Below are 18,541 nucleotides of genomic sequence, written 5' to 3' on the forward strand. Positions count from 1 at the left end.
TTGTCTAATATAACCACTACTAACGACGTTAATAAATAGTCCATAAACTAACAACGTGTTGAAAGGAGAAGGGTATTGTAGTAATAGAGAAATGATTGCATTGGTCTCAGATTTCTTGCTGGCAGCTTAAGAATAAACTCATAGTTCATCCAGCTTTCATCAACTCTCTAGAGGCCTTCTGCTGATGCCATTATAGTAGCCTGGTAGAACTGTTTGAGCCCAAACTACCATTGATTTCATGTTGCATTTGTTAATAGTTAAATTCCTTTCAATGCCATTATTAAGGGCAAACGAGTCACATCATGTTAAAGGCCTGCTTGCAAAAGAACTACCAAGTAAATTTTTACTGCAAAGCGTGTTTTAAGCATGTCTACAAGATGATCACAAAACAATATTTTGACCGTGCAGTTTGTTTTAGGCATGTCTACAAGATGATCCCAAAAGAATATTTTGACAGTGCAGCATGTTTTAGATATGTTTACAAGATGATCACAAAATAATATTTTGACCATACAGTATGTTTTAGGCATGTCTACAAGATGATCCCAAAATAGTATTTTGACAATGCAGCATGTTTTAGGGAAGTTTACAAGATAACTACAAATGAAGGTTTTCACAATGTAGTTTGTTTTAGGCATGTTTATAAAAGAACTAAAAAATTATGTTGTTATAGGAACTGTTACAGGTGTAGAGTTGCTGCGGCTCGAATAAGATTAGAGTCTTACCAGCTGAGCAAGATGACTAATTGTTGAGTAATGGTCAAGTTTTTGAAGCGCATGAAGTTCGTCCAATCTTGTTCAGAATCCAAACAAAAAAATCTTGGAATAGATGTAACATAAGACATAAATATTGTCTTTTGGTCAAACTGTCATCATTAGTGGCCTGGAGGGTGATATATTTCAAAACTGTCAAATAGGCAACAGATTAATAATAAATAACAAATCAATATAATAACTGAATGTATAATTTTCTTTGCCAATTGTTTGATTTTCCAATTTTAGTCGAAGTTTTGGTAGGCTTTGTTAGGCTTAACACAAGCCATTCTTAAAGTTTTGACTTTTCTCATTTTTGAGTCATCAACCGACTTGGACACTTTTTTTATTTCCTCTTTTTTCCCGTAATGAAACCTCATGCGTTACAAAAACACCATATAGAAAATTTAAAAGTTTAGCAGTGTCAATATTTTTTTGGTAATTGACATCAAAGCATTGAGCCAGTCAATTGGCAGTAGATTTGATGGCCTCTGTGAGCCTCACATATTAGGCGGACATGGCTCTTGCCAACATCGCTGAGATGTGCGAAGCAGTTGCAAAGAATTGAATCACCATCAATCAGACTTGCGGTCTCTGTCAATTTACTAAAGTCACTTGATAGGAAATTTTTAGCTTTGCGGTTGGCATTCTGATGAGGAATAGTCTGTCATAGGAGAGAGGCTTACGTAGTTTAAGAAAGATTAATGACACGCCGTATCCATGACAACGGGTATAAATCGCAATGACTAAGTAGTCTGTGAAGGTGGTACAATAAAGTTCAGCTTGTGGTGGACAATCTCTTGTGTTTGGCACGGCGGAGTATGACGGTTTGTTAATGGTGTTCCACATGCGTGATATTTATAATCTTAACAGCCATCAGTCAAACACCTCTTCGGGCTCTCTCATTTTAATGCTTATATAATACGTGAACCAAGTTTTTTATACAATGATTCGTACAAAAACCAGTCTTAGATCATAAGTACCCTATCTCGAAGATTTATTAATTATACCGCCACTAAATCAAGCTTTTTCATGCTAATTGGGCAGCTGCGCAGTTCTATAGATAATCTAACAACATCTGTACTATTGTTAAACATTACAATTAATACAATAATCTTAATTGATATATTACAATTGATAAACTATGTCTTTGCTCCCTGACTTTTAAAGTACTTGAGATTTACCACATTTTGAGTGCTGGTTCTGTTTGATGGTTTTCCAAACAAGTCAAGTGAGTTTTTGCCAGATCCTCAGCTCCGTTATCTTGTTCATTTGTCACTGTATCTGTATCGGATTTAGATTGTCAAATGCAAAGATTCATATGTTATCATTATCACTGTGACTAGAACTGCTACTGTTCAGCAGAAGAGTCAGTCTTGCCATGCAGTTAGAGTCTATTTGGCTTTGGTATCACCAGAACCAGTGTTATTACTGATAAAGTGTAATTGTTGGTAATGTTTGATCAACACGGCCCTTTGTGGTTCGTTCATTGTATTGCTTTTGTCCCCCCATCATTTCTATCCTACATTCCATCTTAACCATAGATGAGTTAAATTAATTGAGTATGACTAAACAGATTGATGTCATCGCATTAATCTAAAGACTGTCCTTAGAGTTTACATATCCTTCTTGTCATGCTTCAGCTAGATCTATTTAACTCACGGATTCCGTGGAAAACCCAAACAATAGAAAGTCGTTAGTTAGCGCTATTCAGGTGCTGAATATCTCTATGACCGAATAGCTGTGAGTCACCAAAGTTTAAGTTATTCACTGATTTTAAACTTACCACTCTGAAATATTTCAAGTTCATAACCTGTTGTCGAATACATACTGATATGGTAACACACTTCCATACATCTGCACAAAACGATCTCTAAAAATAAACATGGTTTTAGATTTATAGATGCCAGAAAGCTGTTTAACAACTGAGCTGTGCATGAGAGAATATTTTCTGTTATTACGCAAATATGGTGACTGCATATGATTAAATTAGCATTTTAATAACTGACATCCTGTCAAACACAGTCTGATAATCAAAGACCATATTGTACAACCATGCCATGAAAGGGTGAATTGGAGTGACTAAAATGGAGTGTGGAGACGCAATGATGATTCGACATTGAGTGAAAAACAAAGATGAAATGTGAAATCTTAGTATGTATTGTTGCCACCGTGTCTGGTCATAAACTTTACTCTTATGTAGAGTTGGGTTTATAGTTTATATCAAGATTATGAGGGTAAGAAGTTACCTTCTGTATTTTCATGCCACTCCATACTGCATATGGTCCATCAGCTTTTACATAGCGCAATATTCGAGTAGGTATTACCTTTTTAAAACAATGCCAACCTCTTGTCTTTTTAAACATGAAATAAGACTGTCAGTTGTCTTACTATTACTGTCAAACTTCCCATCACAGTATGTAGCAGGTTGAGTAGTACTGCTAATAGGTTGAATGGCCCCAGACCATCGCTAAACACCTGTAGGTTCAATGTCCTAGGCCATAGCTGAACATTGGTAGGTGACATGGTCCCAGGCCTTGCTAGACACTAAAAGGTTGCAGGGTTCAGGGCCTTGACTGAACACTAGTAGGTTATATAAATTATTCATGCAGTTCTTTACCGCTAAGCGTCTTCTTCAATAAGCATGCGTTTTTTTAATATCATTGATTTCTACTTCTACATTGTCTCAAAAATAATTTTAATAACTGATCTCATGTTTACGCAAACGTCTTTTAAAAAAGATGAGGATCAATAGATTGTGGGAGGGCTATAGATATATATGTGGGAGGCCTATAGATATATATGTGGGAGGCCTATAGATATATATGTGGGAGGCCTATAGATATATATGTGGGAGGCCTATAGGTATATATGTGGGAGGCCTATAGCCCATGCAAAGCTTTGTTGTTCTAGAGACATATGTGTCAAATTTTATAAACTATTTGGAAGAGTTCAACCGACTGTCAAGTACAGACAGGTGTGTAAGGTACTTTAAAGTCTAGGTATAAAGTGTAGCAGGTTTTTGGAGATTGTGTTTGATAAGATAGCAACAGCACATAACTGTTGGCTACACAACACGGTTTTAAGGCGTGTACCATTTGAAGCCAGCAGCATCACCTGAATATTGACAGGCGAAATCCTTTCTGTGAAAATAGTTCAAAGGCCTGATTTCGTTGTTCCAAGCAACTAAACGCTAAAGTGTAGTTGTTATTGCCAAATTTATTCAGTTTCCAAAGCGTGACAAGATTTCTGTTACGAATTTCAATAATTGAATTGAGATGAATGGTAGAATGGGGGATGAGTGGGCTGTGTTATTTTTGCTGAATGAAGTCTATGGCAACCTATTCTATTTGAGCGACTAGCGCACATTGGCCATTACTATGGTTCCGGTGGGGCTCACAACTCAACTGTTATTTTTAGATCTCTTATCTTGCCTATTTACCACAACTATACATTTTTTATGTTTTGCCATCGGTTTTGCCCCTAGTGACATGCAGAATGAAATTTCGAAAGGCAAAAGCCTTAATCTTTCTTTATTGTTAAAATATGTTTGAGTATATGAAGACATGATAATGTCACATCAAACTTGGTTGATGTCATCAACGACTAGCGCGCCATAAAAATCGTAATAATTATTTACAAAATTGACTTGAATGTGATTCAAAGACTCGTAATGGACTCATTGTATTACTGCAGAATTATGATCTCTTTGGCAGAATCAATAGCAATATTTGATGAGCAAGGTTTGATTTTAGAATCAACAATAATTCTACGTTGGACCAATGAACTCTTCATTTAAATAAAAAATAAGATAATCCCTGATTTAGGCTGACATACACGCACTTTTGTCATCGCTATCTAACATTAATTGTATTTACATATTCAAGCACTCATCATTTTAATTTGTCAAACAAAACGTCATATAGATTTTTACAAAGGTTTTTGCATCAAACGCGTGACACGATCTCCACCTTCCTTCTAGTCCTCCCATTGTATCACTTAGAACAGCAGTTTTGCGTCTCTAGTATTCTAGAATGTTCGCACACTTTCTCTACAATCTAAATTTTATTCTAACGAATCCTCAGATTCGTCGTTGTCTATTTCTGTACCAGTCGAGCTTTGGCTTTTAATTTCTGGTAGTCGTCCCTTAGAGCTCGACATTTTATGATCCTTTTTCCATTTCATTCGCCGATTTTGGAACCAGATTTTTATTTGTCTCTCGCTAAGGCTGAGTGTGTGAGCTATTTCGATTCGTCGCCGCCTCGTCAAGTATCTGTTATAGTGAAACTCTTTCTCTAGTTCTAAGACTTGATGCCTTGTATATGCTGTCCTTGTTCTCTTATTGTCTCCATCAAATCCACTGGCTACAAGCAATCATAACGGCATCTATACAATCTTAGTCTGGTCTGTGATCTATTAAAGGCACAAATTTGCATAATCCAACATGGCAAATGCCGGCATTATTCTGAAATAAAAGCAAATTGTGTCTACTGCGGCAGTAGCTAAAAGGAAATTGATCGGTGTTTTTTCCAAGTATCATAAAAAATTGATACATTCGTTATGGTGATACATACTGACATCAGAATATCTTCTTTCTTCAGCAGCGTTTAATTTGTTTGTTGGTCGTCGAGGTATAATAACATAAAACAATATGAAGTATGAATTTTTTCCTCTTTAAACCTTTTGCAATCATGTTTGATTGCTTTAATTTAATGGGTGCATGGAAACCATCTCATAGTACTTAAATTCTAAGGGTATTTTATTTGGAAATATACAGTTCTCAAAACAATAGCGATATAATTATTCTTTTTCTTGAAGTACTGTGTGTGTAGGATTACACAGTTGTCTGGCTATTAATTTTACAGAATGAAGATTTGGCTATATAAATCATCCGAGTCTCACAAAGTTTAATTATTCTGGTATAGTCGTTATTATTTGGCATAAATTATTGGAAGCTACAAGAAGTTAAAAGATATCTGTTAACTCATCGTAATGTTATTTGCAATTTATGTAAATTTTCGTTTGATGTACACTCATTTATCATCAGGTTTGCTGAGTTACATAATTGCGGACCCAAAAAGTATTTTGCAATGACTGGAAAATATGTCATTATGAATCATTTCGTACATGCCTTTATTGAAACAGATTGACCAATTCTTTATCCGTGTCAAACATATGTGTAAGCCTAAGGACATTAGTGGCTGCAAATCTGTTCCGCTATATTTAATATAATTCAGTGGGCAATCAGAAACTTGAGTTGCTTTTTCTTAAAAAAGAAAAAACTAATGGAAAAATAGCAGCCTATTATTTGGTAACAACAACTTTTACCCTCTAGTATTGCTGTGAAATAATAATAATAATTATTATTATTATAATAATAATTATTATTATTATTTTAATGTATCAAAAAATATATATTATGAATGAAGACTAATATTCAAGTTTAAAAGCTTTCAGTTTTTTAGGCTTTACTAAAACAAACTTTACTAAAAAAAAATCTATTTCCTTGTGAGTAGTTTCTGTAGTGTCTAGTATTCATCTCTACGCTATAAGTTTGTTTACTAGATTATAGTTATTATTCTTATCGCTAAGGGTATGACTAACTCAAAATAGAGGCACTCAGTTTTGCCTAAATACCATTTGATCTATATAGCATTGCAAAGTTGCTCATACAAACTAAGAAAGTTGAATTACCTGGAGCTTGCATTCGCCTCATCCAGGGGTAGATAACTGCTGGTAAATTGCCCGAGTTAGCTGATGTTGGACTAAAGGCTTCATTTGTAGGTGTGCTAGGAGTCGCTTCTCTTTGAAGACCTGAACGAGCATGAGAATAAATTATTAACCAACTATCGCGAGACCAGAGGATTAGCATCTATATCTGAGAAGATTTCAGTAGTACTGTGACTTACTAAATAACAACTGAATTATTCTGACAATGCCAATGCTCTAGCAGAATGGCAAAACATTTAACATTATTGATTGCTGTTTGTTTAAAAAAACGTTATTTTGTTAAAGTTATCGATGATACTGAAAGTTTTACAAATATTATCACTAGTTTATTTTTATTGAAAAACTCACAATTTTGGATTTTATGCAAAGCAGCCGTGGTTTGCAGCTGAAAGAATAATAATAATGTTTATTGGATCATTGCCAGTTTTTTCATTAAAATAAAAATTTACAGAACATAAACATAAAACTGTAAATTTAAAGAATAGATGGCATTTCTGCATTACCATTATTTTTATAATAATATTTAGACTAGCATGTTTGTGTATCTCAACACCATCATAAGAAGTACTGAGTGAGGGAGAAATGATTTTAATATTAGGCTGCAGTCTTTTCAAGCAAAACTTATCTCAGCTTTACACTGTTATAGCCTTTATAATTAAGATGATATTTTGTTTTCAGTGTGACAAAGTCTCAGCAGGATATACAGTTTATATATGAAATTGCACAGAGATTTTCTGATATCTGTTTGGCATAAATATGTGGTGGCGCAGCTTCAAGCTGTGCCAAGTGTGAGTTATAACATTGGCAAGCGAGTTTGATTTATGGCTTCTGATTGATATAAGTTTGTATGGTAGGGTGTGAACGCTGCTAAAACCAGCTGGTAAAATTTGACATCTTGCAACAGAGGTGGTAATTGGCAAAAACCATTTTATTTTTAGAAATCTATCTAACTCAAGAGAAGTTTTTTACTAAACTTCAAGTTTATTTAGTGACTGAGGCTAACGAGTTTTATATATATAAAATGAAAACACATTTTCCGTTTATCGTTTACAAGAAACGGAGAATTTGTTATCACAATTGTTAGTGAAGTCAGTTGGTTAGTTGTACTTTTCATGAGTACAATAAAGTTATTTTAAACTGCTGAATACATACAAGCTGCTAATTGGGTGCCTCCCAAAAATCAAAAATTTAATTGCTATACGCAAAGTAGCTGCTACGATAACCGCGGTACCATTTGATGGGAGGTCATGCAAATTAATCTGAACCAAAATAAATATATTCATTTTCAGCCCATTTTAAACCACAAGCAATTATGGGTCACTGTTTCTCAAGACACCCGATGATACTCAATTGTCAGGAACTTTTAATAGAAAAAGTTTTTGATAAAAAAGTTGTGATTGTTAGTTTAACAGACTGTTGTGTCTATCAATGAGCAGAGTTTGTGCAAAGGCTCCGTCCAGCCATATGATCATGTATACAGAATGTCATCTATGGTTTGCTGACGTTTTTGCTGAAAATCTATAAAATTTTAAACAATGATAATTTATTTATAAAATTTGTGATAAAAAGATAAAAGGGGAGCAAAAGGTTAGCTGATGAGATTTGTAAAACTCTAGTAACAAAGACTGTGTAGGTAATTCTTGTTAGAGAAGTTCACACACCCAGTTAGTAGCTGCTGTGTAGACTTGTGAGTTTTACCAAATCCTAAAATAATTATTTTAAAAGCTGAAAACTTAAGAACAAATATTCGTAATTCCATTGAAATACTTAAAAGTTTGATTAATGCCCTCACAATTTTTTTTTTCACCCAAAAAGTACAGTTCACAAACATTTTTAAACACTTTTTGAAAATAGCTTTTCTCAAGAACCCTGTTATAGTTTGAAAATATCACAGATCAGTGTTGGAGGTATTTTCGACGATTAATTGCAAAATGTCACCATTGGCTACATTTGACCGCGCCCTATAAACGACTATAATCAAACTCAAGCGTATACATAGCTACAGACGCTATGAATGTTTACACCGTCTAATTTGCACTTCAAAAATTTTCAAAGAAAAATCGTAACAGCAGTTTATCTGCATGGAGTATAGCCACTTCACACCAGCTACTTAATCAACGTTGGCTCCCAGAAGAACATTTGACACAATCGAATAAAAGAACGCTTTGTGAACAAATATAGCCTAAGCAAATATAACAATGAATTATTGCTTTACTTTACACGCACTTGATACTAATATGAAAGTTACAAATATTGACCATTTTGTAAGACTTCGTAATGATATGAGTCATCGAACATGTTGATACTACAACGAGGAGCACCTTAGATGAAATAACTTGTAGGCCTACAGGATGTAATACATAATTGTTTATACTTTTTGATTCAAGCAATAAATGTTCAATTTCTTCAATTTACACCGGCTCTCTAGTTCTTGTCCAATTGCCCATAAGCGAGAGTCATGCATACCGTAGCCAGTGATTGATTAGGAATTAGTTTGGGTACGACATCTCAGCCTACGAACTTCTCCAGATGCATATTGTTTGTGTTATGACTTATTCTCACTTTGTGTTGACTTATTCTCATGTGATAGGGAGCGATAAGTTAGCTGACAATTTGTATAACACAAGTAACAACGATGGTGTGAATAATGCTTGTTCGTAGCTGTTGTGCAAATCTACGAATATTACGAATTAAAAAAAAAAGCCAAAAATTTAAACCCAAATATTCTTAACTCCTTTTGAATAGTTGAAAGTTTGATGAAAACTATTACTTTACATTTTTTTAACCAAAAGGTGTAGTTTTACAAAATTTTAAAAAACATTATTTAAACATAGTGCGTTCAAAGGCGCAAGAGTTCGAGATTACAAGGGCTTACAGAAAAAGCGTGGTTCAGTTCTGACCTCTGCTCTCGTAGATGTCAATCACTAGCTAAACCATAGCGCTAAACCATAGAGCTAAGCCATAGAGCTCAGGTACTTAGTCTAAGTGAATTATCTCTCATGATTACCCAATGTTCTATAATGTTTTGACTGGAGTATGCATAAACAATAGAGCACTTCTGCTACCTGATATATACTGTTTTAGAGGCATTCATAGAAGTAAGTAGAATTACGTAGATCTTTGGTTCACTACTTTTCATATCAACTATGTAATGGCTGTAATATCACAGCTTTATTTGTTTTTCATCACATTTGGCTTTTGACGTTTGCATTGTACATATCTATGGTACATAAGCTCTATCTACTGTACATATACCCAAGGCTACTGTACATAGACCTAAGGCTACTTACTGTACATAGATCTCAGCAAGTAGCAACTAGACTAATGTGATGACCATCCTACAATGTTAAACTATCATATGCCTGTTTGTTGTAAACTTATGTTCAGTAGATTTTTGTATTAAAAGTGTATTTAATATAAAATTAGACAACCTAAAAAGAAATCGGATGATAAAGTTGGTCTCTTACAGTTCTCGACTCATCTTGCATTGGCTTGTCAGTTCTATTATAATGGTATCAATGGAAGCATTTACTTTAACTATTCAATACGTTTTTATTACCTTAATGGCAATAATTTAAATTAAAACAGAAATTCTTCTGTAAATTATGTCATACAAAAATTATAGAAATGGGCTACAGTTAGTCAATTTAATCAAATGTTGGGATTTTGTTAACAAATAAAAATACACTAGTGAGTTTTTGGTCACAGTTTAGTTTCCAGTCATTTGATTTAGCAGAGAAGTGCTGGGTTAAACTCAGGAAGCCTCTCGTACCTTATTAGTTGACATCTGGTGAAATATGGATGCTGGCTATTTTATAATGAAGAATGTGTGATTGTTGGTGATTGTTCGCTCATCTAAATGAACCAACTGGTCTCATCAACAACTCGCTGCTAGTCCATTTAATCTGACAGTTTTCTAACTTGGCTGAGAACACTCCCTCATACTCAAATAGCTAACAAAATCTCTCAAGCTAAATTTATCGCATTATCCCCTTGAGTAAGAGCTCATTTCTAAGAAACTGTCATAGAGGTTATTGTTGTAAAACTGATAGCTATACATTATGAATTATGGCTGTATTGCAGTGACGTACGCCTGTTAAATGTGCCTCTTGCTCTTGCCAAACTGATTATAAAACTATTGCCTCTGGCAGGGTTCATTGTGTCACACAGTGATCTGTACAACCCTTTTCTCCGCTGATAAATCTGGTGTATTTACAATGATGAATTGAATTTTTATTACAAAGTTCTAATGGCACTTGACAGCATCCATTGTCCACTGAACTAACTCGAATAAAATATTATTTTTTGATTCTGTTGTTTGTTCTTGTCCTTACCGTTGTTGGATGGAGATACTGTGGAGTGCGCTGAGCTAACACTTGGGTAAGCCATTGGGTAGCTGGAGGGCACTGAGCTAGCAGGAGGGTAGCCACTCGGCAACTCTCCATCGAATCTACCACAAACATTGAATTAAAATTTGTATACAATGCCATATACCTGTCAATTTTGTGTACACCATATAGGTCGATGCTTATCATAACTACATGAAAAGTTTTTTCCGAAATTTGACAAAAAATAGTGATGATGAGCCATCGAAGGCGGTGACATTGAACGTTTTTATGGATTTATCTATGTGCAACACTTCTAAAAACAACGAACAAACAGCCTGAGCTTGAGGCACACATCAACATGCTTCTAGTAGAATAAACACATTTATTAAATCTCATGTCTGCTTAAGGACACCAATTATATTTCTGGTATAATCTCACTCAGCAATTGATAGGTGGATCCTGAAACCAAAAAATGTTTAATATGCGTTCAACATTTTTTGTGTGAAGTAGGCTATATCGATAGTGTTGGTTCCTGGTTTTAGTAGCTCATTATGTTACCGTTTCTTCAACCAAGTAACACGCTAGTCAACAGGGCAATACGTGCATCACCGTATTCAATAACTTATTTTCTTTAGCTGACAAAATTAAAAGCAGAAATTCAAAACATGTATGGTAAAAACATAAATTACGCATATAACACTTTTTATAATCTATTAAAATACTGTTCAAGGAATCTTTCATCCAAAACTATCCTCTCACATACTTAAATTCACATTTCAAACTCATCATTTACACAACTTCATCTCTTCATTCTTTAGTACTAACAACTTAAGCTCGTGTGTAACTGTTCGTAACTCTTTTATATGTTTGCCTCATCGCGAGCCTTGAAGTCGACATGAAATCAATTCTATTAAAGCTGCTCATCAGTATGAGTTTGAAAACGTTGAACAGCTAAAAAAAACAGTCAAGAGTTAAGAAGCGAGAAATGAACAGAAAACACGCGAACTAACCTTCTGTCTGTTTCAGATGTCGCTGCGGAATATACAGTGTAAGGATTTCTGTAATAATCTGTACTTCTTGCTAGGTAAGGGTTGGTGTAATCCACTGCACCATCGGCATTACTTCCATAAAAAGGCTGTCCCATAACAAAAGTGCTCATCTTTATTACCATAAAATGTGTCACTGGAGTAAATAATTAGACAGAGTTTTATATGACCATATATATTAGTTATGTGGAGAATAATAATAGCCAACAATCAGCTTACTGGCTCTGAACTCAAACCTAATCTGAAACTAATTCCAATGACAAATCGCTTTTTGTTGCCAAATCTCGCTCGCAATAGGATTCAGGAGTGAGAGCTCCTCTGTTTAATACTCCATGCGGTTGCCGTGGCAACGACTGCAGACAAAGCTGTCCAGTATTTCATACAGTAGTGCCTGATGCTTGATCTACACGGGTAGTTGGCCACTTCTTGGCGAGAGGGCAATCGTATCACTCTGAGCTGGCAATGTTGTTTACAGCTTCCAAGCATCTCTGAATATTAATGAAATTGTGCACTTATCAAACCAAGTCGTCAAAATATTTCTAATTAATTCATCTGAATTGGTATTGTACTAGCGTGATTTATGCGTGTCTAGAATGAATGAAGCAGCTATCATAATACTGTAACTCTCTCTGATGGAATGAATTATTAATGTTTGAAGTTGCGAACAGCTCTGATTGAGCATAAAACTGCTGCCACCAGCGTGTTAGTCTAACATGCTATGTGGTATATTACTTTATTGCTAAAATATTTATACAAGTATTATTTAAATTAATAGAATATTGTCAAAAATTTGAAGTGAATTTGGGTGAAGTTGTTCCTACTTGACGAAGAAACAATTTTGATTCCATGTACTAGCCACTAGTACAGGAAGCAGTCGCTAGTGTGAGTACGCTATGATCTTACTTGTTTTTGTTATAAGTTGTGGTTGGCACATTGCCAATACAAGCAACTGTGTTGCTAATATGGGCAACAGTGTTGTCTCTCATCAGTAGTGAGTCACAAAGCTATTACTCAGTGAAATGCGTTTTCAACCACACACCAGCCACAGCCATTTTTAAGCATATAAACTGCTAGATTCCTCGTGTAATTTTAGCCATTGATTGTATTCTGCTCTTGGTGTTTAGGCTAATATCTCAGTTGATATAATATTATTTACATAAAGTAATTGAATTATTTCAAAAACTGAAATTCAAGAAAGCCTACATGTAATTCTCAGAGAATGGTAATTGATCGTGTGTTGTTACTCTAACTAGAAAAGTTGATATCACTTCGTACTGGTATACATTGTATGGCTTAACTTCTAGTAAGTGCAGTAATGCAACTGTCGCCTCGCTTGCAACATAAAAGATCTGATTTTAATAGGAATTATGTTGAATCGCACTTTCATAAAGCAATAAAAATGCTCTACCAATCGTCATACTGAAACTTTGGCTGTTATCTCGGCAAGATCAATTTTTTATTATTACTGTGTCCTAAATACTTACTGTGTCCTAAATACTTACTGTGTTTTAGATACTTACTGTGCCCTAAATACTTACTGTGTTTTAGATACTTACTGTGCCCTAAATACTTACTGTGTCCTAGATACTTACTGTGTCCTAGATACTTACTGTGTCCTAGATACTTACTGTGTCCTAGATACTTATTGTGTACTAAATACTCTCTTTCCTAAATACTTACTTTGTACTGGATGCTTACTGTGACTGAGATACTTATTTTGTCCGAGGTACTTACTGTGTCCTAAATTCTGCGTCCTAGATACCTACTGAGTCCTAAATACTTACTGCGTAGAAATACCTAAAATGAAAACCAGGTTAATTAAGAATGTTTGGTTTGTGTGCTGATCACTGATTCACTGATCAAGTCAAAAAAGATGAAAGATTGAAGGTTATAAATTTCGACACTTTATTAAACTTATAGTTTCCACCAATTACTCAGCCTATCGTGGAACAGTATTTTTACCAATTAACTAAAACATTAAAATCGTTAATGAATGATTTTTATTGACTTCATCTCTGTTAATGGCAATTACAAAAGAAATAGCAAAGATTGATTAACAGGAAATGAGCGTACCTAATGTTTCTTTCCTAGATATCGTTCTATGGTCTGCAAAAGTTTTATCATAAATCTTTTTATTGCATAGACGATTTGATATAAAATGTGCAGTTTGCCTTGCACATCAATTACATCGCTGATCTCTCATCGGTTTTGTCTATTTTCAAATCTATATTACTAATTCATAGAATGTACGTGTGACAATTTTATTATGCTGTATATCTTTGTAAACCAGCTGTGGGCACATCATGTCACTGATCAATTGAACTGGTTTTACTTGTTTTAGCAATTTGAAACCAGTTTTAACAATTTATTTAGGAGAAGGCTCAAGTTCATCAGCAGTCTATAAAGTGCTTATTTAATCAAATTTAAACTCAACCTCCCTGGCCAAGCAATCACTATTAGCACCACCAGGCTGTGTCACCTCTGAACTCTCACTTCCCTTTTGGCTTTATTGCTATTACAGGCATCGTACATGAAACACACTTAGCAATACTCTAACCAAATCGGGTGACTGACATAAAATCCACATTTTTAACTACCTAAACCTAAGTTTTTGAGTTTTAAATACACAATTTTTAAATTGTTTATAACTTTAATGACTCAAAAGAAAAATTACAGAATTTTAATTGTAGATTAATTTTAATTCGTAATTACTCATTATGAACCATGACAACCAGTCACGCATGGCCTTCTATTATACAACCAATCACGCATGGCCTTCTATTATACAACCAGTCACGCATGGCCTTCTATTATACAACCAATCACGCATGGCCTTCTATTATACAACCAATCACGCATGGCCTTCTATTATACAACCAGTCACGCATGGCCTTCTATTATACAAGCGGTCTAAAATTACATGAATAATTATGTGCCTTTCTGTAGCTTTATAAACTAGGCATATAAACATTAAGAAGCTGTGAACTGAAAACGATGTGAATGATTCTTTACGAAATATATAGTTAAAAAAATGAAACACTTGAGTAGGGAAATCAGTTGGATGATCATTTTAAACCTATTTGTCCTGATTCGATTCAAAAGGGAAATTTTACGATCAATATTAGAAGTTTGGCAACCCCAATGTGAAACAGCCAATTGGAAAAAATCAGTTTGTTGGGTAAAGAGTGTACACGACACCACACACTTTTGTCATACATTTAAATACAATGTAATTGTAGATGAAATAAAAATAAAAATAACATAGATTTTGCAAATTAATACCATGATGGCCAAACTAGTCTTAATGTATTGTTAATAACTGTGGATGTCAATAAAAATTTGAGATTTACTTGACCAACTTAACCACAAGAAGACAACTCCTAAAAAGTGATGTTCAGTTCCTATTATATAAGTAATTGTGCTCTTATTTTTTATGCCGTGTAATGTGACATATATGTTTACTTGAAAAAAATGGCAAACTTGGTTAATAATTTTATTTCTAAATTAAATAAAAATTTAACATATATTATCTCAAAAATGTAAACTTTTGTGTTCTTGGTGGTTAGCACTAAAATCATGACTCATACAAAGTGGATAAAACATAAAAACAAATCAAAAAAATTTAATTAGCATAAATCCATAAACAACTTGCACAAGAGCTATTTTATATACTTCTATATACTGGGTAGTTTATATACATGAAGCTAGTAGAGTGAAACATACGTTATGGCAATCTATTTGGACAGAAAACTCTAAATTAGCACACTCATGTTATTTTAAATTTTTACAATGACAATTATGTACATAGTTTGTGATACTCACTTAGTTTTACAATTCTAACCGTTTTACCATACTTTTTATATGAAAAATGTCAAGTTGTTGATCGACACCGTGTATGTATATGGATCTGACCTGAAATAAGCAAATAAAAATGTATGGGGTGTGTATCTTTACAGATTTTTAGATACAAACATTATAATTGGATTGCTATGAATTTCCATTATCATTTGAAAAAATAATTTTAAAGCTGTTTATTTTACATTTTTGAAATCAGGACAAATCGAAAATTAACTTATCCCACGACCAAACATGTGAAGCGGGTGTTTGGGAGCGTTATAATAAATGCATATGTGCACACAACTCCCGAAAATTATTCTTCAGCGGCTGTACCTAAACCCTTGTACCGAAAATTTATCAAAAAATTTAACCATTTTTGTGTGGAGTCGTTTAAGTGTCATAACGATACAAAACACATATAAACCTATTTAAATATGTTATCAAGCCTTTGAAAAGTGTTGACAATATTCTAAAACTTACCCATCTCATCGGAGTATACATAACTAGAAAGATTAATTTGACCTAAAATCGCCATTAAAACCTGACAAGCCTTTTTAATTAAAATTAAGACTGGCCAACAAAACGCCTATAAAGTCATGTGACAGATAGTAGAACCATAAAGCCGTGTGCGTTTCACGAGAAAAACGTGCACATTTCACCAGTCTATGGCATTGTTCAATTGCCGAAGGTTTCTGTAATAAACGTAGAAGTACTGAAAAGTAATCGTTTCTTTTTTGCCAATTTTGAAGATAACTCTGACATTTTGGACATTTATAATGAGTACTTTGGTATTTCAACTGATGTCCAAAGCAGTGAAAGTAAAGGAAATAACGATGATATTTTTTAACGATTCTTATAAGATTATTACAATATTTAATTATAAGAATAATTATTTGATTTTATGAGATTATTATAAGATGTAGTTATAAGAATAATCATTCGAATTTACAAGACCGAAATATATAGTGACCGATGGTGTGCAATATGTTACTGTTATTATTTTTCTAAAGATTTTGTTGATGATACTACGGCTGTGTCCAATATCGCGGTACTGCCAAGCCGTTTTTAATATCTGCAAAATTAAGTACGTAATAGGCATAAATTTTCTTATAGATATACAGCTATTTCTATGACAACCAGCTAAAATCTGTTTAGATTTTTAAATTCAGCATAATTTTTTGGATATAAATAAAGAAATCTAGATTAATATCACAATTTTTTGATATTGGTTGCTATGAAGTAAATTATACTCGACAAGGATAGACAACTCCCAACTCAAGATCGAGCTCACGCAAACTTGATGAGTTGATGAACAGACTCGTGGGTGAGCCAATAAACAGACTCGTGGGTGAGCCGATAAACAGACTCGAGAGTGAGCTGATAAACAGACTCGATGGTGAGCGGATAAACAGACTCGATAGTGAGCCGATAAACAGACTCGATGGTGAGCCAATAAACAGACTCGTGGGTGAGCCGATAAACAGACTCGAGAGTGAGCTGATAAACAGACTCGATGGTGAGCGGATAAACAGACTCGATAGTGAGCCGATAAACAGACTCGATGGTGAGCCGATAAACAGACTCGTGGGTGAGCCGATAAACAGACTCGATAGTGAGCCGATAAACAGACTCGTGGGTGAGCCTATAAACAGACTCAAGAGTGAGCCGATAAGCAGACTCGATGGTATCTTTTCTCAGCTATTACACCCTAGCAAGCCAAGCGCAATAATTCTTGATGTTCGGTCAATAGCACTTATAGTGAAAGCAGCTATGATACGCTGGCTAATATCACAATGCTAAAGTCAGAAACAGTGACAAGAGTTTTATAACCTATTTTCTTTTGAAAATCAAGCAGAGCTTATTGTAAAGAACGCAGTATCTTTATTGGTGTTATATCTCTCAGTACCAAGCAGTAACACACCAGCAATGATAAAACTGACAGGTTATATAGCAATCCCAGGGAAAAGTTTACAATTGATTGGCTGCACAGTAATTAGGTCAACCAATTCCACAATAACATATTTCGAATACAAAAACGATAACATTTGTCATTAACTAATCACGCAATACGAGCATTAATAATTTTTTTAGTGTTTGTATAGTAACATGAAAATCTTAGAACAATATGGTAATAAATGGTTAACATAAAAAAAATTGCTAGTATAACACATACATATACACTACATTGGACAAGTGTTAAGCGTGCGCCTTATAAATGGCTATTCAAATTTGTCTGAATTGCGACGAACGTAATATAGATCCATTGAGTCAGCAATTTGAAGCTGCCGGATTATAGGCTTAGAAAAGACGTCAACTCTCTTACGCATGCTGACTGTCTATAAATACGGGTACACACTGATTCACAGTTCATTCACTTTTACAAGCATGAAGCACTCGTGTACTTTTTGCGATTTTTCTTGCAACAAGGAGCGCGACCTACAGAGGCACGCTCGTGTACACAGACACCGCTGCTCCTCCTGTGATGAGGTGTTCACCACTCAGCCTCTCCTGCAAGCGCACGTCTCTGCTGAGCACCAAAGAACACAGTCTACCCAGACTGAACCCCAGAGACCGAGGACGCGTTCATCCCGTCGCCAACACCATCACCGAGGGCAATGCTACACAAGGCCACAGCAGGACTGACGGCCGTACTAGAGGCCAGCCCGTGATGCTTGCCCTACTCCACGGCATGAAGTGGAGTCCAAGATCGTTCGCCCATCGGTAGACTTCATCGGGGACGATAGTGACCCTCTCGGGCTACTGGACTCACCAGTCAAAATCGATTTCTGAGTGCCAATAGTCCCACCAACCACCTCGGCCCTTCTCAGGGCCACCATTTCCATTTTAA

General features: G+C 34.8%; 1 protein-coding gene across 1 annotated transcript; it reads right to left on the minus strand.

Moving 5' to 3' along the window:
• Window positions 1-4,256: 4,256 nt before the first annotated feature.
• Window positions 4,257-12,163, minus strand: LOC137392973 (homeobox protein Hox-D4-like). Its single transcript, XM_068079348.1, has 4 exons — window positions 11,821-12,163; window positions 10,817-10,932; window positions 6,447-6,566; window positions 4,257-5,116 (listed from the first exon to the last, which is right to left on the minus strand). The coding sequence occupies exons 1-4, from the start codon at window positions 11,979-11,981 to the stop codon at window positions 4,818-4,820; spliced, it is 696 nt and encodes a 231-aa protein (XP_067935449.1). The 5' UTR covers window positions 11,982-12,163; the 3' UTR covers window positions 4,257-4,817.
• Between the last annotated feature and the right edge of the window lie 6,378 nt (window positions 12,164-18,541).

Source organism: Watersipora subatra, chromosome 4, assembly GCF_963576615.1.
Source record: "Watersipora subatra chromosome 4, tzWatSuba1.1, whole genome shotgun sequence".
NCBI classification, from domain to species: Eukaryota; Metazoa; Bryozoa; class Gymnolaemata; order Cheilostomatida; family Watersiporidae; genus Watersipora; species Watersipora subatra.